General features: G+C 45.0%; 1 protein-coding gene across 1 annotated transcript in view; it reads left to right on the top strand.

Annotated features, from left to right (window-relative positions):
* The window catches only part of NKAIN1 (sodium/potassium transporting ATPase interacting 1), a 49,735-nt gene that overhangs the window by 8,457 nt on the left and 15,200 nt on the right, over positions 1-26,078 (top strand). Inside the window, exons 2-3 of the mRNA XM_035119237.2 lie at positions 24,333-24,470; positions 25,637-25,717. Of these exons, the coding sequence (XP_034975128.1) occupies positions 24,333-24,470; positions 25,637-25,717 (219 nt within the window). The remainder of the gene's footprint in view (positions 1-24,332; positions 24,471-25,636; positions 25,718-26,078) is intronic.

A 26,078-nucleotide genomic window follows, 5' to 3' on the forward strand; every position in this document is an offset into this window, starting at 1 on the left:
CTAAGAACTTTAGAAGAGCCTGCTGGATCAGGCCAATGGCATCCTGTTTTCACATTGGCTAACCAGATGCCTGTGGGAACCAAGCACAAGAGCCCTCTTTCCCCCTGTGGCTTCCAGCAACTGGCATTCAGCTGTGGAGGCAAAGCACAGCCATGGGGCTAGTTTCCTCCGGGAAACATTGTCATACTCTGAATAGAGTCTGTCCATTGATCTCAATGACCTGGTCAAGGACCTCGATGATCTCAGTGCTCCTGACCCGGAAAACCCTATCCTTATTTATAGTGATTGCTGAATAACTAGGCAGGCAGAAGACAACCTCTTGCAATATCTGTATCAATTTGTGGCAGCCGCAGCAGGACAGCAGGGCAGTAGGCCAAGAGATTGGATCAAGTTGCCTTTCTCCATAGATTAGGGATTGGGGCAGAGGGGGAGAAAGAGAAGGGAGCCTAGATTCTTCTATATGTGAGTTTTCAATTACACAATTAAATGCACAATTAGGTATAATTACCAGTGCTCAGGAGCCGCGACTGTTCATAATAGGCATGTAATCTACTGCAGTCACTGTTTATACTGCTCAGCCCCTCTCCCTAATGATTATGGAATGCTTCCACATTTGCATGGTTGCCATGGAAATCATGTTTGGAGCTGACAAACGGCACTCGGGATGGAAGGCCGTGATATTACTTTGGGTAGGGGGAAGCTGCAGCTGCTGGAGGGAGAAGGTTGGCTGTGGGGTCTGCTGTGGCAACTGCGGTGTCGTAAAACATCAGAGGAGCCTCCCTGAATTGGGCCAATGGCTCACAAAGTCCAGCATCCTGTTCTTCCGGTAGCTGTCTGTGTGGGAAGCCCGCAAACCAAGTCCTGAGCACCACCAGCACTCTCCCCACTTGTGATTCCATAGCAAGGGGTCTTTGTAAGTGTACTGCCTTTGGTCATCGCGGTTAGTATCCATTTATATCCTCCGTGAATTTGTCCTCTTTGTAAACTGCCCAAGTTGGTGGCCATCGCTGCTTCTTGTGGGAGCGAGTTCCATGGTTTAATGTTGTGTTGTGTTTGAAGCATTTCTTGCATGCAGAAGATCCCAGGTGTCTGTGCCCGGCATCTCCACTTAAAAAAGCTAAAGCACAATGGCTAGTAAGACATTTAGGAAGCTGCTGTTTAGGGTGGGTGTTTTAGATCCTATAAGACAGGGGTTCCGAAACTAAGGCCCGGGGGCCGGATGCGGTCCAATTGCCTTCTAAATCCGGCCCGTGGACGGTCCGGGAATCAGCATGTTTTTACATGAGTAGAATGTGTCCTTTTATTTAAAATGGGTTATTTGTGGGGCATAGGAATTCATTCATATATATTTTTCAAAATATAGTCCGGCCCCCCACAAGGTATGAGGGACAGTGGACCCGGCCCCCTGCTGAAAAAGTTTGCTGACCCCTGCTATAAGAGGATTCGTCAGGAACACCTGTATTTCCCATGTGGGGTACAAATGTCCAAGGATGTTAGCTGTAAATGACAATGAAATCCACAGAGAGAGGGGAAAGTGTTTGGATGAATCCCAAACTTGAAGTGTGCTGCTTTGGAATACAGTGGTACCTTGACTTACAAATGACTCAACAACTGAATTTTTTGACTTATGAGTGGGGCAAATGGCCACACGCTTACAAATTTATCGACATCCGAACGGAAACCGCGGCTGTTTTAGATAGGGTTTTTTTTACTTATGAATTTTTAGATGGGGTTGCTTCGACTTACGAATTTTTCCGTTTCCAATGCATTCCTTTGCGAAATCGCGTTTCCAATGGCGCTTTCCGGCTTACAATTTTTTTTACCTACGAAGGTGCCTTCGGAATGGATTAAATTCGTAAGTCGAGGCACCACTGTACTCTGAAGCAACATGGACGTCATCCAAACCCGAGCTTTGTGGACAAAGGTGCTTCCGTGCAACCTGTTGTCAGGGACTGGGCAGAGGAGGAATGGTGGAGGCTGCCTCCCCAGCCTGACCCTTACAGAGAAGAAGACAGTTTAGAATTACAACAGGGATTTGAGGGAGATCACAGCTCAGAGGCAGACGAGGAGAAAAGCTGGGAAATAACGGGAGAGGAGGAGGAAGAAGAGGAAGCAACAGAGGGCTACAGCTGACAGACACAGTGTCTCTAGAAAGCATTCCAGACCTCCGCCCTCTCCCAGAAGAACCCGGCGAGCCTTGAAAGTAAGAGAGCAAAGAGCTCAAAGGCATATGGCACTTTTCAGCACCCATAACAATGACGCATGGGGAAGTGGGAGAGATGGAGAGGGTGGAGACTCACTCAGGACAACACCATTATTCTAAGATGCTGCATTCTCAATCCTCTCTCTGTGAATATTGAATAAAAAGCAGATGGGAAGGAATTTTCCTTGTCTTATCCATTCCTGGCAACCTGCCGTGCGGGTTGGTTCTTCTGCCGTCTGACCCCTGTCTATTGAGAATTCCTTCTGATTTATTTGGAGGGAGATTAGTCAACATTGGCTATTTAATGGCCAGCCATTTCTATTCATTTTCAGAGAAGTTAAACCATGTTGCATCATTGCAAGCGCTGTCTTATCCTTTCCACTGCATTCTCTCATCACTTTCTGTCAGCAGTAAATCACACCGTTCAAAGTTGGAGTTAACTCTTTGTTAGCAAAGACACGATCTTCACAGACTTGGCAGTGTGTCAGGTGGAATGAGCACAACAGCTCATTCCCAGTAGGTGTTACCCCATGAATCAGTTGCCGAGACTGAAAGTCCTCACCTCGCTGCTGCCGTCTTAAGTCCCCTCCTCTCCAGGAGACCCCAACTGCAACCAATCTTTTGGGGAAGGAGGTTTGTTGTGTGAGACTTCCCAGTCAACTACAATTGTGCAACCTGAATTTGCTTGTATGTGCCTGAATCCTGCCTGAAAATAGTGGCTGCCTGGAAGCGCCCCAATTCTGAGTGACAGACAGTAGTGTGCCTGCGAAAATTGATGTCTTTTTCTCTGAGCTCTCCGGGGAAATGCCTGTTATTCCATATAAGGGAGAACAGGGAAGTGTTGGTTTTGACTGACAGCTCTAGCTTCCAACCAGGGAATAACTTTGACAGTGGGGTGGGGCATGGGGCTCTTTTCACTTCTGATCACAGTGCTCTGTGTTTGGAGGGATGTTGGAGGAACGTATCCATTGCTGTCAACTGAGCAGAAAACAAAAACAAATATGCAGGCTGCTTTTTGTACATCACAGCTCCCTAAGCTCTGCACCTGTGTATCCGAAATGTTGCAAGTTGTTTACCTGGGGATGTCTGTATGATGTATGCCATTTTCATGCTTATTCTTCCAAAACCCTAGGAGGGGAGCAAATCTTTCTACCAAACACTTTCCTTGTACAGGAAAGTGCAAGGAAAGTTGCTATCTTTTTCTGAAATTTGGTGGGTTTCTATCCCCTTGGAAGGTAACATAAATTGTGGGAAAATTGAATCTAATTCTGTTAAGGAATTATTATTATTATTATTATTATTATTATTATTATTATTATTTAGCCAGTTTCTCATTTCCCTGTGCAAATCAATAGGGAAGATATCAAGCCTCAATTTAAGAAGCTATCTTACACTGACCATTGATCCACCTAAGTTCAGTATTGTCTAAACTTAACTGGCAGTGCTTGTCCAGAATCGCAGACTGTGTTCTCTCCCAACTCTACTTGGTGATGCCAGGGATCGAACCTGAGGTCATAGAATTAGAAGGGTCATCTAGTCCAACCCCCTTGCAATGCAGGAACCTTTTGCCCAATGTGGGACTTGAACCCATGACCCTGGGATTAAGAGTCTCTTGCTCTATCAAGTGAGCTATCCCAGATCTCCCCTTTTGCCTACAAAGCAGATGCTCTACCACCAAACTGCCACCCTTCCCCCATATGTGGGCCTTGGATTTTCCTAGGCAAGGCTCTTACTCAGTTTGGACCGGACTCAAAGTGGGTGTCCTCTGAAGCAGTCTGTGCCAAATTAACCCTGTGAACCGCCCTGAGACCTCTGGATATAGGGTGGTATATGAATTCAATTAAAATAATATTTTAAAAACCCACTTTCCAGATCATCAAAGCAGAATCTGCATCTGGGATCTTGTCTTGTCTTGTCTTTGGTGCATGTCCTTGGGAACGAAATAGCAGACGAACTGTTAAAACTTTGTTTTGTTCTCATTTTGTATTTTTATGTTATGAAATGCCCTGTGATATTCGAGTGATGGGCGGTATAAAGATTTGATAAAACAAATTATAATAAATTTAAAGTGTCTTTGTCTTATTTTTTTTAAAGTATATATTCCCTTGCACACATGAATTAAGGCAGTGTACCACATAAGATCAACTACTTTAAAGTTCCTTTCAAAACACAATAAAGCAGCGTGCATGAAACCTCTGAGGCTAACCTAAAAAGAAATTAAGTGTCAGTATATGCCTGGGTGAACCAAAGTGCTTTTAACTGCTGCTGGTGGTGTGTGCTTGGTGGATCTCTCGGCATCTTGGTATGAGAAGTGAGTTGGCTGATTTGGATCAGTGTTTTGCACCCCTGCAGCCCTTCCTTTGCAATCTGTTGCTAATAATGCCTGTTCCTGTGGCTGTGCTGGTTGATTTAGTCAGAGCCCTCTCTCCGTTCCTTGCACTGAATATGGGCTGAGAGTTTGCCAGAGCTGTCAACCTAAAGATTTACTGTGTTGTCTTGAGAAGCTCAAATGAAGAAGAAAAATGGCTCCCTCTGGGCCTCACAGAAATGAGGCCGGATGGTGACCGGATGCTGTTTCTCTTGATTTGACTAGTCTTCAGGATTTCGTTTTGCAGCTTTCAAAGAGAGTCTTCCTGTTGCACTTGCTTTCTGGTGATGATTGGGGAATTTCCTACAACTATATTTTTTCCACAGAGATCATTTATGAAAACGCCTTGTTTTCATAACATTGTGCAATACCAGTCAAACTGATTGGGTTCATAATTTTGTTTAGACATTTTTCTGGTGGCTATCTTAAGAAGCATTCATTGTGCGAGAAAGCATGATGATGATGATGATGATTTTATTATTTATTCCCCACCCATCTGGCTGGGTTTCCCCAGCCACCCTGGACAGCTTAAGGGTAAAGGTAAAGGTACCCCTGACCGTTAGGTCCAGTCGGGAACGACTCTGGGGTTGCAGCGTTCATCTCGCTCTATAGGCCGAGGGAGCCAGCGTTTGTCTGCAGACAACTTCCGGGTCATGTGGCCAGCATGACTAAGCCGCTTCTGGCAAACCAGAGCAGTGCACGGAAATCCTGTTTACCTTCCCGCCGGAGCGGTACCTATTTATCTACTTGCACTTTGACGTGCTTTCGAACTGCTAGGTGGGCAGGAGCTGGTAATGTGGTCCAAAATGTATATACAGTAGTAGGTTAAAGTGTTCATACAAAGGAATACAAACGTGTTTATTGGGAGAAGTTCAGACTAAAACATTAATTATATTTCACGAGGACTTCATTTTTTAAAAGTAATGTGCAAATGTTCTGGCCAGACTGCTTAGGTCTACAGAAGTGGCAGTTTTACAAGTGCCGCATAATGATCCTTCCACACTTGCAAGAAGTTGATCCTTTAGTGTGTCACCACTGTACTTCACGCCATTGTTTTTGACACTTTTTTCTTCCAGCAAACCTACCCAGGTGTGTTGATTTTTTATATGTGATTTTAGCAAGTATCAGTGTTATGAGGTTACTGGTTTTGTTTGATGTTTTAAAATATTTCTCATACTCTCTCTCTCTCTCTCTGTGTGTGTGTTTATTAGGTGTTTTTCTTGAATATGTTAGACCGTCTACTGTAAACAGCTTAGAGGTCTTGTTCTAGTAAGCGTTCTACACACACAGAGAGACACACACACAGAGATGTACCTTGGTTGACGAACGACTTATGAGTCGAGTGTTTTGGCTCCTGAACACCGCAAATCCGGAAGTAAATGTTCCGGTTTGCGAACATTCTTTGGAACCCGAATGCCTGTCACGGCTTCCGCGACTTCTGATTGGCCGCAGGAGATTCCTGCAGCCAATCGGAAGCCACACCTTGGTTTCTGAACATTTTTTAAGTTGAACAGACTTCCGGAACGGATTCTGTTCTCCTTCCAATGTACAACTGTGTATATATATATATATATATATCACCAAGAAGGGGGAGATGCAAAACTGAGAGGAAGCCTATATTGACAGATTCACCCATCATAGTTCCAGTAACACAATAGTTCTTCTGTGATAGCCGATGCCATACCCCCATCTAGGTCCCCCCCGCCCAGCCCAGCCCACACACCAAAGGAAGCTCAGCATTTTGTGGTCATTCAGCATGTTCAATATTCATTCGGCTGCTCATTTTCTTTTCTTTTCTTTTCTTTTCTTTTTTTTTGGGGGGGGGGCAGAAGAGGAACCTCTAAGCATGCTCTCATTTCTGAGCGGCTCCATTCTGGCTGCATAGCTAATATCAGCACCTCACTTTGCTAATAGCGGGAGTTATTGTTGATCATAACTCTCACCTTAGGGGAGCAATAAATCAATGGGAACCGTTGCTGTGCAAATGTATCAATGACAACTCTGTTAAAAGTTCTGTTCCACCAGATTAAAGGCCTTTCGGGCATGCAAAAGTAATAAGATAGCCGAATTATCTACAGCTTGGTTGTATTAACCACTCTTATCACATCAGAGAGCATGCTTGTTTGTTTCTTAAATAAATAAATAACAAACCAGCAATCTTTTCTTGAGATGGATTTTTCTGATGCACAAGGTTACATGTAAAATTTGTATTATAATCTGCATTATTTTGTACAGATAATTATCATCCCAGTCTTTTCACTTTAGGTATAGTATTTAATTTTTTTTTTCTCTCTCCCTTTCTTTCTCTCTCTCTTAATCTTTGACATCCCCGTAATTTATCTGCCTTATTTCCAAGAATAGCTGTTTTGCAAAGTTCTGCTCTACTGCATGCACATTAAGATCATCTCATTTCTACCTTACCAGCTGCAACTGTCTATACTATTTCTCCGAGCAATTTAAATTAATGATCTCTTTTTCCTTCAAACAACGATAATTTATTCCAGTCTTCCTTGCTCTCACTATCTCCCCCACCCTATCTGTAGTCAAAGCAATCTTTTATCTGATCCCTCACATAGGGTTGGCATGCCAATTGTTGGAGTAGCCATGCATTCTCAGCGGACTGGTCATTTGACTGCCTACTTCTGGTGTGAGGAATCTCAGGCCACATGTGGCCAGGGCCGATGCGTCCATTTAGACGGACTAGGCGGTCGCCTAGGGCGCGTAAATGGAGGGGGCGCTGGCCAGTCTGCCCCGCAAAACCCCTGCACCACCGCCGTCTATCCACGGCGCACCGCACACTCCACCGCTTATGGAGGGGATGCTGTGAGCTCCTCAGCGGCTGCAGAGAGCGAGCGAGCGGTGGCAGTGGTGGCGGCGGCAGCGCCCGTAGCTGAAGCCTTGCTCGCTGCAGCCACTGAGGAGCTCACAGCACCCCCTCCACAGACGGGAGGGCGCAAGGGGACAATGACAATAAAGATATCTTATCTTAACACGGCCCAGGAGGAAGGAGCGGAACCACTGTATAACAGTGCCCCCCTGTCATACTCAGCCTTGGGCCAGCCAGTGTTTCTCACTCTAACTTACCTCACATGGTTGTAGTGTGGATAAACTTGGTTGATGCATGTATACTTCCTTGAGCTCCTTGGGAAGAAATAAATAAATGCAATAAACAAACAAAACAAAACAAAAAATTTGACTGGTCAGTTGAGCAAATCTCTCTCTCTCTCTCTCTGTCTCTCTCTGTCTCTCTCTGTCTCTCTCTCTCTCTCTGTTAACCCATTAACCTCTGACAGGCATTTAGTAAGTATCTGCATCACTGAAATATGAACATCCTGGATTAAATTCACATCAAGGAAAGAGCCACTCTCATCCACTCTCACTTATAATTTCAGCAAACATTCACTCCGGAACAGCATCTGAAGTGTTTTGTGAGCCAGGATTGTAAATTAGACTCGTAGGCCGGAATCCAAAGAGCTACTTCTGGGCTCCCCTAAAAGGATTTGGACATGCCCAGTGGGATTAAAAACTTCATGTCGTTAAGCAGCAAATACCCATAATGGGTGAAGAAATGGCTTTTGATGTTCCTCTTTGCAGGGCTGGCCCACCCACCCTCGAGGCAAGTTGAGGCAACTGCCTCAGGCGGCAGGATCCACCAGGGCAGCAGACCCCAATGTCAGCCTCTCCCTGCCCCTTGGTTCCTGGTGTAGATCTTCCCTCACCTCTTCTTCCCTGTGAGCGGGATGCCATTTTCAGATCTACCTTGGGTCCAAAATGTCTTGGGCCAGCCCTGCCTCTTTATTTCAGAAAAGCAGTGGTTTTAGGCAGTGGTTTCTTTCAGGCCTACATGGATATGCTGAGGACTGAACATAGGATCCTCTGCATTCAGAGCAGTGGCTTGCCACTCAGTAATTGTTGTTGTTTAGTCATTTAGTCGTGTCCGACTCTTCGTGACCCCATGGACCAGAGCACGCCAGGCACTCCTGTCTTCCACTAGCTCCCGCAGTTTGGTCAAACTCATTTTCGTAGCTTCGAGAACACTGTCCAACCATCTCATCCTCTGTCGTCCCCTTCTCCTTGTGCACTCAGTAATAGTCATAGAATCATAGAATCATGGAGTTGGAAGAGACCACAAGGGCCATCCAGTCCAACCCCCTGCCAAGCAGGAAACACCATCAAAGCATTCTTGACATATGCCTGTCAAGCCTCTGCTTAAAGACATCCAAAGAAGGAGACTCCACCACACTCCTTGGTAGCAAATTCCACTGCCGAACAGCTCTTACTGTCAGGAAGTTCTTCCTAATGTTTAGGTGGAATCTTCTTTCTTGAAGTTGGAATCCATTCTCTGGAGCAGCAGAAAACAATCTTTCTCCCTCCTCCATATGACATCCTTTCATATATTTGAACATGGCTATCATATCACCCCTTAACCTTCTCTTCTCCAGGCTAAACATACCCAGCTCCCTAAGCCGTTCCTCATAAGGCATCATTTCCAGGCCTTTGACCATTTTGGTTGCCCTCTTCTGAACACGTTCCAACTTGTCAGTATCCTTCTTGAACTGTGGTGCCCACAGTCCTTCTGAAAGTCCTGATGTCAGGTGTAAGACAGGTGGGCGTGACTTGCCTGAAACAACCTCTCGGGCCAAATGGTGAGGACCAAATGTCGCCTGAGAGCTGGAGTTTACCCACCCTTCCTGTACTAGATTTGATGGCGCTTTTATATACGACATTGTTTCATATATGTTACTGTATTGTGAATTCGTAGGAACCAATTCATAAATTAGCAGAGTTGTACCTTGGTTCTCGAACAGAATGCATTCCGGGAGTCCGTTCGACTCCTGGAACCATTTGAAAATCAAAGCATGGCTTCTGCTTGGCTGCAGGAGCATCGTGTAGCCAATCCGAAGCCGCACCAGATGTTTGGCTTCCGAAAATCGTTTGAAAACCAGAACACTCACTTCCGGGTTTTGATAGTTCAGGAGACGATTTGTTCAGGAGCCAAGGCATTCAGCTTCCAAGGTGCCACTGTAATAATAATTAATGGAATAAAATTTCAAATAATTGCTGTCAGTTGCTGAAGACACACTTGTTTATGTTGGCCTTTGAAAATCGATCCTGATTTCCTCCCTGTACTGTGTTGTATGGATTGTTGATTTTGACATTATGGGTGGGGTGGGAATTTTTACTGTTTTAGTTGTGTCCTTTAGTTGTGTCACTCACCCTTGGATCTTGGGCTGAAGGGCAAGTAAGAAGTACTACTACTACCCTGTTTCTGCAAAAATAAGACGTAGCTATAAAATAAGCCATAGCAGGATTTTTAAGTACTCAAGGAATATAAGCCATACCCTGAAAATAAGACATAGTGATAGGCGCAGCAGCAATGCCAGCCGTGGCAGGAGGAGGGAAAAAAATAAGACATCCCCTGAAAATAAGCCATAGTGTTGTTGTTTTTTGAGGAAAAATAAATATAAGACGGTGTCTTATTTTCATAGAAACACGGTACTAACAAATGCTACCAATGCTGTGAGAACCCATTTATGCCAATGATTGAGCCCTTCCTGGACAGTGAGAACTCTGTGCCTGAGAAAAGAAAAGCAGCGCATGGAGGCGTTCAGGGTCTTGTGAGCAAACTGCCAAAATTGAAGGGCAAACGAAAACAAGGGGAGGCCCAAATAGACAGGTGGATTTTCTGTGGGAACCCGCTGCATGGAGCTCAGGGGGGGAAAGAAGCATTCAGAGTGAAATTTCTCCTGCAGATTTCTCTCCATACCCCCATCACTCATCTTGATAACCTCACCTGAACAGCAACAAACACATCAGAAGCTTACCAGTGTGTGTGTGTATGTCTATCCAGAGAAGGGCAAATAGTGTCCACATTTAACTTGGAAGTAACAGCTTTCCCTTCTCTCTCTCTCTCTCTCTCCCCACAACCAGCTTCTAAAACAAGCTTTAGATAGTTGTGAGCTGAGATAAACACATCCCTTTAGCCAGCACTTGCCTCCAGCATTGTCCAATGAGCCGTGCAAAAGCTGATCTTCAGTGTGACGGGCCAAACAGCAAAGCTTTTCATCTTCCCAAGGCTTGTGAGGTGGGAATGCCTGTCACAGGGCTCTGCTTACTCAGAGATGCTCCGATGGGTCCTAATGGTATCGGGTGTCTCCAGATGTGTCAGTATTTTGTGGGAGGGATTCAAGTGCATACCAGGCAATTTAGATTTGTGCCGTTAAGGTGGATCAAAGTGCTTTAAAAAAAGAAAAAAGTCCACTTTAAAAGCAGACAGACTTTCTGCAGTTAGGAAAGTGACAGGGCAATGCTTTGAAACAGGTGGGATAACTAACGGAAAAAGGTATAAACACCCTGCAGGCAAATAAGAATGAATGCTCATTGTTGTATAACAATAAATGAGAACAAATGCTCACTAAAGAACGTCTGTAGCTCTGTAACAGAGCATCTTCTTTGCGTGCTGAAGGTCCCAAGTTCAATCCCAGGCATCTCCAGGTGGGGCTGGGAGAGAATATTGTCTGAAGTCCTGTAGAGCCACTGCCAATTGGTGTAGACCAGGTATCCCCAAAGTGTGGCCCTCCAGATGTTTTGGCCTACAACTCCCATGATCCCTAGCTAACAGGACCAGTGGTCAGGGAACATGGGAATTGTAGTCCAAAACATCTGGAGGGCCGAAGTTTGGGGATGCCTGGTGTAGACCATAAGTCTTCAAGCAGTTGTTTGGGACCCACAAGTGGGTAGCAAAGCTACAGCAGGTGGGTTGCAGCGTTGTTTTTGCTGCCATCTTGGATTCCAGCTAAAGCTGATTAGACCAAAGGAGAAGAATTACATGTAGCCTACTGTCTGGGTTAGGGCATGTTCTGGTGAAACACTTAATTTTATCGTTTTCCTTAAGTGCTGCAATATGGCAGGAGAAAGGCATGGGCCTTTTTAAAAATAAAATGCTTATTTCTGACCAACCACATGCCCCACGTTCCTCACTAAAGGCATAGCTCTGTATGTAGCAAGGGCACTCTGTTCACTTTCTAGTCTACAGTATTTCTATAGCTTCAAAGACTTCTCCCAGAATGCAAAATCACTCTTTTCCAGTAGCTTTTCACCCTGTCTGCTAAGTGTAAAACCGCTCCTTTTGGTTTAGTATAAGGATACCAGATGTCCCCGTTTCCCGGGGACAGTCCCCGGATTTACAAATCAGTCCCCATACAAAATCCATTGAAGCTGAAAAGTGTCCCTGGATTCATTGAAAAAAATCTGGTAACTTTAGTACTAGTTACAGGCGGGTAGCCGTGTTGGTCTGACGTAGTCAAAACAAAATATAAAAAAATCCTTAGTTTAGTAGTAACACTAAGGTACACTGCTGTGTGAATTGCCATTTTTTGGATTAACAGTGTGCCTTATTAGCATTAGTAAGTATAAACTGAAATGAAAAATGTTATAAGGGAGTCCCACTTTGGAGACTGTGAGTCCGAGGTGCATCTTGAGAATGGACCACTTGGAGACCATTGGCATAGACAACACGAATGGTCTGACTCAATGCCAGGCACCTTCCTATGTTCTTAAGGACAGATATGGACGGACCCCACCGAAGTTTTGTGGAAGAAAAGCAGGCTGAATAATCAGTTGAATAGAGGGAGGGTGGCTAGTATCTTTTTCCTTGGTGTTTTTTTTTTAATAACACCATCTCACTTCAGAGGGAGGGAGGGCTGGATCAGTAAGAATCTCCCTGTGCAAATACAAAGCGAATATCTTTCTGCAGGCTGCAGCAGCTAATTATATTTAATTCAAAGAGGCGAACAAAAGGCAGCAAAGGGGGCATGGATCCTCTGCAGACGCAGCTGGGGCAGGGGGAGCCGGGAGCCCTTTGATCATTATGCTTGGAGTGTGTAGGCTGCAGCCCACTTCTTCGAGCACACAAAGGGCTTTTGTCTGCACCTCAGTGTCAAGTGCGTATGTGTGTATACATGCTTGCTGGTACCACAGGTCAGTAACGTCAGGCGCAGTGAACAGTGGACAACTTCCCAAGCAGGAATTCCCTCCCACCCCACCCCTAGGACTTTATTTTTTCCACAGAATGCGCCTCCCCCTCAATACACACACACTTCATTTATTTTCACGACAGGTAATTGATGTTTCCCCCCAAAAAACCTTCTTTAATGGTTTTTATTGTACAGGGGTACCTTGACTTACGAATGACTCGACTTACGAATGTTTCGAGTTACAAACAGAGTTCCGTCCGCCATTTTGGATGCGGTTTAGATTTTTTCGACTTATGAATTTTTAGATAGGATTTTTTCGACTTAGAATTTTTTTAATTCCCCCCCCAATTGGTTTCGACTTACGAATTTTTTTTACTTACGAAGGTCCGTTCGGAACGGATTAAATTTGTAAGCCGAGGTACCACTGTATGGTTTTATGTTGCTACTAGTGGAAGAAAACCCTGCTCTGACAAATCTTTTATGACATGGTGGTATACAAATATCTTTACAAAAAAATCGATAGGGACAAGTTGGGTATAGGATTGAGGCTTACGACTGCAGCCACACCATTCATTTAAAGCATTTAAAGTACTACCATACTTTTCTGTGTATAAGACGAGGTTTTTTAAATCTAGAAATAAATTGGGGTCATCTTATACACAGGATAGTGCATGGGGGAGGGACGTGTGATTGGCTGCTGCCATGAGCCGGAGATTGTCAGTGGCTATTGGGCGTGTTATTGGTGGCTGCGTCAAGGGCTGGTGTTGATTGGCTGTTGCTGCGGTAATTTGGCGGGTGATTGGATGCTTTTGCCGGCGAGTGGCCAGACGATAAGCAGCTATTGCGACATGCGCTAGTGGCAGCGCACGTCATGTGGGTGAGCGAATTTCTGCATTCCCCCCTTAAATCTCCCCCCTTAAATCTCCCCCCCCATTTTCTTAATTTAGAGTCCCCCAAAATAGGGGGCATCTTATACATAGGGGCGTGTTATATGCGGAATAATATGGTACTTTAAACACTCATGGCTTCCTCCAAAGAATTCTGGGAGGTGTAGTTTGTTATGGGTGCTGAGAGCTGTTAGGAGACCTCTATTCCCCTCACAGAACTACAGTTCCCGGAGTTCCCTGTGAAGAGGGATTGATTGCTAATGCACTCGAGAGTTGTAGCCCTGTGAGGGACGAGGGGGTCTCCCAATAACTCTCTTAAACTACAGCTCCCAGAATTCTTTGGCATAAGTTGTGAGTGTTTTCACAATTTGTGAGTGGTATCATAGTGCTTTATTTTTATTTTTATTTAGAAGTTTTATTCAACTTCGGGATCATAGTGCTTTAAATATATAGTGTGGAGGTGGCCTTAGAAGAGGAACACATTTTCTCTCACACAGCATAGAATACCTCTTCTGATGTGGTGCCTGTTACCAGTACTAGGAGTTCTTTTTTAAAAATATATATTATAGGTTGTGATATTTAAAGGACGTGATTAAAAGAAATCCCCACCTCCATGGACAAGATTAATTAGAGCATAAATTTTAATTACCTTAATCAAGTAATTGTTTTTTAGCTTTGCCATAGCCACCTGTTGTGGGAAGTGCTGCGGGATTGCTAAGGCAAGGGTGGAAGGTTTGCCAATCCAGCATAGGCTGTGGTGCATCACAAAATGGCTGCCATGTGTGTGACGTACCACAAAATGGTGACCACATGGCAGAACCACAAGATGATGTGGGCTTGCTTTAGGGGCCCGTGTTCAATGTGGCAGAGGCTGAACCAGTGCAGATGGGAACTAAGAAGAGGATTCAGTCTCTTGTGCACTGTGGATTTCTGAGGCGATATTGAAAGAGACCGTTTGCTTGCACCATAGGCAGTGCTGGTAGGCACACTGGCAGCCCTTCCACAACTCCCATTGGCCATGCTGGCTGGGGCTGATAGGAGTTATAATCCAACATTGGAGAGCCACAGGTGCCGTGTCCCTGAGCAAAGGGTCACAGGTAGCAGGGCTCAGAAAGTCCTTGGAGATCTACTTGCCTGTCCTGAATAGATAAAAATGGACCTCAGTGTATAACATAGCTTCATATAAAAAAATTCCTTCAGTAGCACCTTAAAGACCAACTAAGTTTTTATTTTGGTATGAGCTTTCGTGTGCATGCACACTTCATCAGATACTATCTGACAGATATACAGATAGTATCTGACGAAGTGTGCATGCACACGAAAGCTCATACCAAAATAAAAACTTAGTTGGTCTTTAAGGTGCTACTGAAGGAATTTTTTATTTTGCCTCGACTCAGACCAACACGGCTACCTACCTGTAACTATAGCTTCATATGTTCAACTTGAGGCCTCAAGGTGAAGGAGGGGAACATTCTCGCTGTTTGCTTCCCATGGCTTGTCTAGCACCCGTTGCATTAATGCATGAGCACATTAGTATTCATGCATGAAAAAACGTCACCTGCAAGTTAAGGGAAGCTTAATTGTCAGCGGCTTAAGTGCAGTTACTAAAGAAAGCGATAATCAGGAAATATAGACACCTTAATTTAAATCAAATTAAGCAATCCGTTTGCGTCTTCCTGCTGGGAGGGTCTTTCTGGCATAAGGCATGTGTGACTTCCACTCATGACCATTTAGTACAGTACAGTGGTACCTCGGTTTAAGTACACAATTGGTTCCGGAAGTCTGTACTTAACCTGAAGCGTACTTAACCTGAAGTGAACTTTCCCATTGAAAGCAATGGAAAGTGGATTAATCCGTTCCAGACGGGTCCGCGGAATACTCCACCTGAAGCGTACTTAACCTGAAGTAATTGGTTCTGGAAGTCCGTACTTAACCTGAAGCGTACTTAACCTGAAGCGAACTTTCCCATTGAAAGTAATGGAACGTGGATTAATCCGTTCCAGATTTAAACTGAAAGTACTCAAACCAAAGCGTACATAAACCGAGGTATGACTGTATTGTCAATGCTGACTGGCAGCAAGCTCCATACCCTCCTAACATTTCTCCCATGAAAACAAGGATGTCCTGTTCCATAATAACAATAGTAATTTATTTATTTGTACCCCGCCACTCTAGGTGGGTTCTGGCTCAGGAGTCGTAGAAGCTCACCAGGGTTTTCCCAGTCTTACCTGGAGATGCCAGGTATTGAACCGGGGACCTTCTGAATGCAAAACAGGAGCTTCACCTCTCCTCTCTTGCATGATGCAGTCAAGAGCCAGAGGAGAAGCAGAGCACTCGTGCTTGCTTAAAGCATAGTTTATATTAAAAGATCATTTAACACAATGTACAAACCAGCTGTATGACACCCCGTTGCAAAAAATGATCGCGAAAATAATAAAAACAATTAACTGGCAATCACCCTGTGGAAACAGAGGGATTATTATCAGTAGCCAGCATAGATTTATTAAGAACAAATCATGCCAGACAAACCTAAATTCCTGCTTTGAGAAAACTGGTTTGCAGCATGTGTACAAGTGTGGACTCTCCCTTTGCTTGGGTGACTATGAAGCCCCCAGCCTTTTACTTGTGTCATAATAACAGCAATATCCAAAATATTTTTGCAGCAGTAGAATATATTTAGCTGGGGCATTGACTAACAGGGACTGAAAAGAGTGATGAAGGGTAAGCATGTTTTGCCTGATCTCCTATTTTCTTCAGGGTGTCACAGAGAGGTTTGGCCAAAAGCAGAACTCCTCTCAATTCTTGCTGGAGGTTCCTGAACATCACCTCCTCTATAAAGGCTGACAAAGGGAAGCCTATATCGGCCAGATTAGAACATTGAACTGTTACTCTTTGTTGATTTCCAAGTGCTCAGTTAAAACAGTTCTCAGCATGGGTCACAATGTATTAAAAATAAGCTAAGGGGCATCTGAATATTGTGATGCACATTCAGAGTTTCACTGAATGCACAACAGTGGCATCTAGCGTACTGAATGAAGTGATCATATGCAGATGTAATAAATGCGTTTACAAAACATTAGTGAAAAGTGGTAAAGCTAAGAGCGTTCACGTCAGTGTGAAAGTAGAATTATAAAACTGATTTGCTCATCCCTAGTAGCAACCCCGCTCACTGGAAGGACAGATCATGAAGCTGAGGCTCCAATACTTTGGCCACCTCATGAGAAGAGAAGACTCCCTGGAAAAGACCCTGATGTTGGGAAAGATGGAGGGCACAAGGACAAGGGGACGACAGAGGACGAGATGGTTGGACAGTGTTCTCGAAGCTACGAACATGAGTTTGACCAAACTGCGGGAGGCAGTGGAAGACAGGAGTGCCTGGCGTGCTATGGTCCATGGGGTCACGAAGAGTCGGACACGACTAAACGACTAAACAACAACAACAGTAGCAACCCCAGATTGTGAAGTTGGGTAAACTCAAAGAAGCCAAACCGAGTCAATTAATGAATATCAGTCCCAGCCTCTTGTCATAAGATCTGACGATCTTTGTTTCGGGTTCAGCTTTCATCATCTTACCAACCTGTAGACCTCCAGATGACCTGTACTATGATTCCCATCAGCCCCCATCAGCATGGCCAATGGTCAGGGATGATAGCAGTTGTAGCCCAAAACATCTGGAGGGCACCAGGTTGGGGAAGCCTGCTTTAGAACTGGAACCAAGACTACGACACTGATGCTTCAGGAGGAAAGCAATGTATCAGCATAGGAATGGTAACTCGTTTCAAATCATTCTTATCATTTTGCTCAACAGCCTCATGTATACATTGAACAGGACTGGGTAAGGGCTGGGCTTCCAGCTCTTATTAGGAAACTTACTTCCTGCTAGATTGCTGGGGCTCCGGCGAGGCAGTTTGAGGGTTAATGCCACCCCTGTTGAGCAGAGTTTTTGGAGGCTGTGACTGCACATGGCATCTCTTTGGTGGCTCCAGAAGGTTTGTTGCTTTGGAAATGTCAGTTCTAGTGCAGTTTAATTAAATGAAATCCCCCACCGAGCCCAAGGCATATGGCAAATGAAATAGCACAGCTCAAGGATAATAGTCCATTGGGGTGCAATTAATCTCAAGGTTGCTCTGGTGCTGAGCAGTAGCGATAGCATGGACATGGAATAACAAATGGACTTGGAGTTATAGACAAAGTGGCTGGTTGACTGTATTGCAGCATCAAGGGCATTGATTGGCAGTAATGTAGGGTTTCAGACAGGGGTCTTTTTCAGCTGTCCCTGAGCATGCCAGGGACTGGACCTTGTACAGTTTAGCATGCAAAACATGTACCGTACCAATGAGCTGCTGCTCTTCCATCAAAGGTCTATGTATGCCTGTTATGCAAAGGCAGGCTTATGACTTGAGAATCACACAGGTTAGGTAAACTGTAGAGCAGCACTGGGGAGTCAACATGCTGTTGGACTGCAACTCCCATAATTCCTAATCATTGGCCATGCTGGGCTGATGGGAGTTGAAGTCCAGCAACATCTGGAGGGCAAACATTGGGTTCCTTAACCCTACAGTAGAGATGTCCGCATCTTCTTTCTCCACTGCTCATCTGTAGTAGCATTGTTCTTCGAGTACTCTCATATATACGAGAACAGAGTCCTGCAATTTGAGGGTTCTCTTCATCTGGCAGGAGGCCTTTTCAATTAGGAGAAGGGAATATTTGTGTCCAACCCATAATGTAGAAAGTCACTGGATCACCATACGCCATGGATCTAGCGTGTTTTTTTTTCAATGGGCTCCATTCATGTATGTTGCTTCCAGTCTTCAAACATTGAGAACCGGTGTGATGGGAAATCAAATTATGGAAATGCATTGGTGAAGCATCTCAGCAATGAACAACTGTTTTAAAATTCCCTTGGTTTCTGTTTCTGTAGTTTACAACTCTCCCCCGTTCCCACTGCCAATACTATGTTATCTCAGGACTCTGCTAATTATTGTTTATATGGCCATTTTTGTACTGTTGTAAGCAGAAACTGAAGCTGGTTTGTTGCAGTGATGGCTTTGATCTAGCAGAACACTTATGTATGTACACGCACACACACACACGCACACACACACACGCACACACACACACACGCACACACACACCCCTTAACTTCAGAGCTTATTGCATTCTTTGAATCTGTGGTTTGAGCTGAGCTTCTGCCTGCCTGGGCAACCCATTAGACAGGTGTAGAAGCCACTGTATTGTGCACTCACTCAGATCTGCCTTGACCTTCCTGTCTTCATACTGGTACCAATGATTTATACCAAGCAGAATTGCTAAGCTGCTCCTCTCTGGAACATTTAGCAATCAGCTGTCAACTTGCAGGGACCTGAAATGCCTTCAAAGCACAGAAACAAGCTAACTGGTAGTTTATGAAATTGTGAATTACAAAGTTGTAAGCTCTGGGTCTATTTCAACATCCTTAAACAATGAGAGGCAGACTTCAGGCCTTGCCGGTTTTGCTCCCTCCACCCTAGAATTTCAAGTTCTATCAACCAAAGCCAGATGCACAATAGTTGCTTGAGGGGTGAGAGAGAAAGAGAGGAGGATGAGAGAATTACAGACTGGTGTCTATGAGAGCTCATGTTCAACACAGGAGTTAGTTTTCAGTCCCATAACCAAGCTTATAGTTCTCATTTACAGAAATCCACTCCTGTTTTCCCCTCCGTGTTTTTTCCACCTGGCTAATTTAGGAAAGAGGGTGGAAGCTTTTTTATCATTGCTGTCGTTTAACAACTGAGGGTCAGAAGCTCTTGACCATAGGTTGGTAACGTCTGGCCCATGGGCCAAATGCGGCCCATGAAGGCTGTTTATCCGGCCCACGGACTGCCCGTGAACCGAGCCGCCTGCTTGGTGAGTCGCCCGTGTGCTGCACTAAACCGGCACAGCGCGGATCAGGGACTCGCCAAGCAGCCCTGAAAATTGCGCCTGCGCAGACACTGGAAATTGCGTCTGCTCAGCTGCAGACATGTGCAGAAGCTATTTCTGGCCCCACGCTGCCCATATCCGGGACGCCGGAAATCGCTTCTGTGCAGCTGCGGACATGCGCAGAAGCCATTTCCGGTGCCGCGCTGCCCATGTCCAGGATGCCGGAAATCGCTTCTGTGCAAGTCCCCCCCCCATGTCCGGCCCATGGACAATAGTCCGTTAGAATCCTCTAGCTCACGGCCAGAAAACGTTGCTGACGCCTGCTCTTGACTATGTACTGCAAGCTGCACAGAGCTGTACCAGGAGATTTTGATCCACTTTCTACTCTCTCCTGTCCTAAAGGCTGTTCCAGTGTGTGGTCTAAAGCAGTGGTCCTCAACTTTGGGCCTCCAGATGTTTTTGGCCTACAACTCCCATGATCCCTAGCTAGCAGGACCAGTGGTGATGGGAATTGTAGTCTCAAAACATCTGGAGGCCCAAGGTTGAGGACCACTGGTCTAAAGGACAATGACACAGCCATCTTGCTGAAGCTAAGCAGTCTTGTCAACACCTCAGTGGGAACCCCACAGACATCCACTATGGGGAAAAGGCAAGATACAAATGTAAACATTGATAGACTAAGGCCTCAGTCACACCATACATTTAAAGCACTACGATGCCACTTTAAAAAAATCATGACTTCCCCTAAAGAATTCTGGAAGCTGTAGTTTGTTCAGAGTGCTGAGAGTTGGGAGGCCCCTATTCACTTCCCAGAGTTACGGTACAATTCCCAGGGTGGTTTAGCAATCAATCCGTGTTCCCAGGGAACTCTGGGAATTGTAGCTCTGTGAAGGGAATATGGGTCTCCTAACAGTTCTTAGCACCCTCAAAGTGGTATCAGAGTGCTTTAAAATGCATGGTGTGATTGTGGTTTAGCTGAACAATGTTTCTTCTAAAGACAAACAATGTAACCGAGTAGATCAGATTCGTTGATTTGTATCTAATTACCAGACCGCCAGTAAACAAAAGTTTGTAACAGGATGATGGTGACACAAGGCGACACCTGTGGATCATCAACAGTGAGTCCTAATACAAGCCCACCGGTAGAAAGCTGTACAGTCATACCTCGGTTTAAGTACGCTTCGGTTTGAGTACTTTCAGTTGAAGTACTCCGCGGACCCGTCTAGAACGGATTAATCCACTTTCCATTATTTTCAATGGGAAAGTTCGCTTCAGGTTAAGTACGGACTTCCGGAACCAATTACTGTACAGTCATACTTTGGATTAAGTATGCTTCAGGTTGAGTACTCTGCGGATCCGTCTGGAACAGATTAATCCACTTTCCATTACTTTCAATGGGAAAGTTCGCTTCAGGTTAAGTACGCTTCAGTTTAAGTACAGACTTCCGGAACCAATTGTGTACTTAAACCGAGGTACCACTGTATATCAAAGTAAGTCTGCAGTCAGGAGCATAGCTGCCAAGTTTTCCCTTTTCTTGCGAGGAAGCCTATTCAGCATAATGGAATTTCCCTTAAAAAAAGGGATAACTTGGCAGCTATGGTCAGGAGCTGCTAGAATCTGTGGACAGTTGAACTGTTTGACGAACCATTGAACTGCAGGAGACAGCTTCTCAGTGAATTGCCGTCAGGTCATGGACCTACCAGACCTCCTGGGTCCTTCTGGACAGGAAGGAGAATTAAGAGGGCTTCCTGTTTTAATTTAGCCTCACCTGAGTAACAAGGCCTTCCTGATTTCTGGTGTGTCTTTGGTTCTGACTTAACGGCTCCACACCAACAGTTGGCCAACTTGAGTTGTTGACAGGCCCAATTCTTCTGCCCTCTCGACCAGGGTAATGGATGCTTTTCATGGGCAACAGTGCCATTTTTAAAGGGGAGCCAAGTTCAGCTCCCGTCCTTAGTGGCTTGGTATAAATCATTGGTACTCAAAGTGTAATGCCCCGGCCTACAGAACTTTGAAATGTATTGATTTTATAGTTCCATTGTCCAGGTAGGACTATACCTGACCTGGCTGGGAAGTGGGCAGACCAAACACCATGGTGAGTGCCTCCTGAAGTCTAGTGCTGGCCTTGTCTGGCTTGCTCCTTGACCTTACCTTGCTGTTTTTCCCTTTGGTGCTGACTTAGCTCTTCATTCCTGACTCTGGGCTCAGCCCTGACACAGGCAGGCGGTGTGGAATCTGAAAGGCAGACAGCAGATGCACTGCTCTCTAGTGGCAGCCTAGACTTTAGAAAGGATAAGTGATCTCGCTGCTGTTACCAGACAAACGTAGCACTTGGCCATATCCAGCAACAGTGCAAAGGACTTCTGTGGGCTCAATTGAACTTCCTATCCTATCTTCTCCAGGACCCCTCCCCCCCCATTACACCATCAAAATCATGTCTGGAGGGTTTGGGGACCCTCTAGAGCAGTTTTGGGGGTTGCACAGGGAAGAGAGGAAATGGTAGTCTGTTGTTCCAGCAGAACCCAGTTGGCATGGCAGTAGATGCAACTCTTAATTTTCTGTATATTACTAGTTCTTCTGAATCTTATTATTATTGTTCATAAATAGAAAGGGGATCCTTGGGTCCCTGTCACCTGTTCATCACAGCCCGCTGCAATAAGCCACTTTGACAACAAGAATTTTCCATGTACCCTCCCTCCCCTCTAACCCAACCATCCTCTGGAGAGCAGCTTGACAAGTGGCCATAAATCACTGGTGCAGGAGGCTTCACCTTCCAGATTAGGCTAATTAGGTTCTTAATGGCCCTATTGAACACAGACCTCCACACCAGATGCCCCCCCTGCCCCCGCTCTGCACAGCCATTCAGAGCTTTTGGAATAAAGCTATTTAATGTAATTTTCAACTTGCTTTTCCCTGTATGATGGGAGCAGATATAACCCACAGACCTGCAATGCTTCCCAGTTTAGGAAATAGACAGTTACTATCATAAAATAGTATAGAGTTGGCGCATTGACTAGATCACAGGTTTTTTATTATGAAAATATATTATTGTACCTAGGGTTGCCAGGTCAGGAGCATCCGAGACCCTGAGATTTCAGGACCCAAACCTGAGACCTGGGGTGGCCTCTGGTGCCTTATTTTGCCTGAAGCATCTCTTCCCTGGTGGACCTCAAAAACATCTTGCTTGTGTTGGAGGCCTTGCTTGTGGTCACCCCACCTTCTCAAGTGAAGCAGGTGGCAACTTTTCAGTCCTGGCACCTTGTCTTTGAAAACCCTCCCTTTTGTCCATCTGTCAGGCTTCTTCTCTGTTGCTGTGTCCCATCTTTCCTCCTTGTAGCTCAAGGTGGCTTACATATTTCTCCCCCTCCATCTTTTATCCGCACAACAACCCTGTGAGGTGGGTTAGGCTGAGGGACATTGACTGGTCCCAGGCCATCCAGTGAGCTACCTGGCTGAATTAGGGATTCTGGCTTTTAAATGGGGTTTGGTGTGTGATACTGAACTAGAATTGAGTTTTTGTTCTTGATTTGCTTGCTCGTTTTATTTTGATGGTTTTATCATATTGTTAGCTGGCTTGGAAATCCATGGAATTGTGAAACAGGGTAGGTTGTAGAGGCGATGCAATGTGATAAATTTTGGGTTTTGACCAATTCATCTTTTATGGATAATAAAGGTCAGCCCTCTAGTTCTTCCTTTGTAATGTTCTTCCTCTGTAATGAAGGACTAGAGAACTGAACTTCAGTTATTTATCTAATTACATTCGTGATTCGCTTTTCACAAGATATCTCAGAGTGATAATCACAGTACAGTGGTACCTCGGTTTACAAACACAATTGGTTCCGGAAGTCTGTACTTAACCTGAAGCGTACTTAACCTGATGCAAACTTTCCCACTGAAAGTAATGGAAAGTGGATTAATCCGTTCCAGACGGTCCGTGGAGTACTTAAACTGAAGCGAACTTAACCTGAAGTGAACTTTCCCATTGAAAGTGGATTAATCTGTTCCAGACAGGTCCGCGGAGTACTTAAACTAAAAATACTCAAACCGAGGCGTACTTAAACCGAGGTATGACTGTAAAAGGATCATCAATAAAAACAATAGCATAATTTCATGTATAAAGACAATGTCACATACAACTAAAAGCAATTTCATAAGTGAAAACAATTCCAGAAGTGAAAACACTTCCAGAAGTAAAAAAAAATCATTTCAAATCCAGTGCAGATGCAACCTGTTCTATTTTATTGGGTAAGACAGATAATTTGTGAAAATGTTCAGTGGAGCAAGTTAACCAAATAAATATTGAAACTGTGCTATCATCTGCTTTGATCTAACTTGCCATGCCGTCTTTGGAAGAAGTGCGTATTTTGTTGTGTGACATTTGGTCCTGACTCCTGACCACATCCCTTCAATACGCATCATTGCTGCATCACACTGTTGACTCATGTTAAGCCTGTGGTCTACTAAGACCCCGAGATCCTTTTCACATGTACTACTGGCAAGACAGGTGTCCCTCATCTTATATTTTTGCAGCTGCTTCTTCCTGCCCAAGTGCAGAACCTTACATTTGTCATGACTGAAGTTCATTTGGCCATATCCCCTGTTGCTTTCTGAAACCGTTTGCTAAGGGTTCACAAGAGATACAAAGCATTAGCTCCCTGTTTCCTCCCCTTCCTCCCCATGTAATTGGAGTGCTTCCCTCATCTTTTGATCTTGCTTACCCTTTTATATCTTTCCTGGGCTCACAGCTCCCTTCAGACCGTGATTGTTCCTAATGAATCCTCTTGCGCTGTGATGTATGTGCTCGACACTGGCCAATGAATCACTCCAACATCTCTGTCTGTAACTAATAGTCTGTGGGATTTCTCATTAATTATATGTGCCTGTAACTTTGCTACTTTTTTTGGTGTGTGTATGTGGTAGGGGCATGTTCTGAGAGATCTTGCAGAATGAGTAAGCCTCTCCTCTGTCCTCACCCTTCCCCTCTCCCTCTCTTACAGATCGCAGCCCTGGAGAGGCAAATATTCGACTTTCTGGGTTACCAGTGGGTGCCCATCCTGGCTAATTTTTTACACATCATGGCTGTCATCTTGGGCGTCTTTGGCACCATTCAGTACAGATCCAAATACCTCATACTGGTAAGTACAATGGATAGCCAGGAATAGCCATTGTGGTGCCCCCTCCCCTCGATGTTGTTGGGACTTCCAACAGCCCCAGCAACAGGGATGGGGAATATGTGGCCCTCCAGGTGTTACATACATTTTATGAAATAAATATATAATCTCCTGACTGTTAAAAAAAAAAGAAGCATCAACCTCAGAGTGGTTTGGACTCCAGCTCCCACCAGACCGGAAAGTTGAGGAATCAAAAGTTGGGGTTGCAGTTTTCACTATTCAAGATGAAGTAAATCCTTGCAGATTTCTCCTTAGGGGGTGTTGTCTCCCTATGATCTGTGCTGAGGACACACAAATGTGTTTCTCCTCTCCAGAGAAAGTCTCCCTGAGTTCTGGTTCCAAGTACCAATGGATGCCGAGGGAAGGAATAGGGCAAATATTTAAACTTGCCAATAGCCGCTTCGTGAGAAACATAATCTGTGTGAGGATTTGAAGGGGGGAAAGGTCATTGGATCTTACGACACAAGGCTGCGGCAGATGATCATTAACGGATGAAGTCTGGCTTGCTCGAGCTTATCCAGGTTCACAGTCTTGGGTCGCTACAACCCTGTGAGGTAGGCTAGGGTGAGAGGCAGTGAATGTCCGAGGATCACCCACTGAGCTTCGTAGTTGAGTGGGGATTAGAATCCCAGTCTCCCAGGACTCAGTTCAACGCTCTAACCCATGGGTAGGCAAACTAAAGCCTGGGTGCCGCCAGATCCAGCCCAATTGCCTTCTAAATCCGGCCCGCGGACGGTCTGGGAATCAGCTTGTTTTTACATGAGTAGAATATGTCCTTTTATTTAAAATACATCTCTGGGTTATTTGTGGGGCATAGGAATTTGTTCTCCCCACCCCCCACCCCAAGATAGATAGATGATAGATAGATGATAGATAGATAGATAGATAGATAGATAGATAGATAGATAGATAGATAGATAGATAGAGTCCGGTCCCCACAAGTTCTGAGGGACAGTGGACCAGCCCCTTGCTGATCCCTGCTCTAACCACTACACCATGGTGGCTCCCCCTGAAAAAAACACATAAAAAACCCCACCAGACTGATGGAGAGCCAGAGCATGTCTTTAGAGCAGCTCATTCCACAGTATATTGTTAACTGTCGCTCTGCCCCTTTCTCTCCTTCTCTCCAGTATGCAGTGTGGCTCGTGCTTTGGGTTGGATGGAATGCATTCATCATCTGCTTTTACCTGGAAGTAGGACACCTTTCACAGGTAATTACCTCTGTAATCATACCGAGTGCACGCCCTTCTCGAACCACTGATCCGCCTGACAACCCAAGGCTTTTCCATCCATCATTTTTGCGCTGCGATTGCTCAGTCAAATAGAGATGGGAGTTCAGGAGGTGGCTTGCATGTCGGGAAGGTGCCACGGCCATTTGGGGAAAATTCATACCTCCTCTCGCTGCTGCTGATGTTGCCGAGCAGAATCGACTCGTCAGGCCGACGGGGAAATCCGAAACGATGCCGTGCAGTATAAATCGAGGGGTTTGGCAGTTTCTTTCTTAAATTTTTGGAACGTGTGCACCTTCCTCTCCAAGGAGCAAGACTTTCTTTTAGTGGGATGTGAACATGC

This window comes from Zootoca vivipara, chromosome 6 (genome assembly GCF_963506605.1).
Source record: "Zootoca vivipara chromosome 6, rZooViv1.1, whole genome shotgun sequence".
NCBI lineage: Eukaryota > Metazoa > Chordata > Lepidosauria > Squamata > Lacertidae > Zootoca > Zootoca vivipara.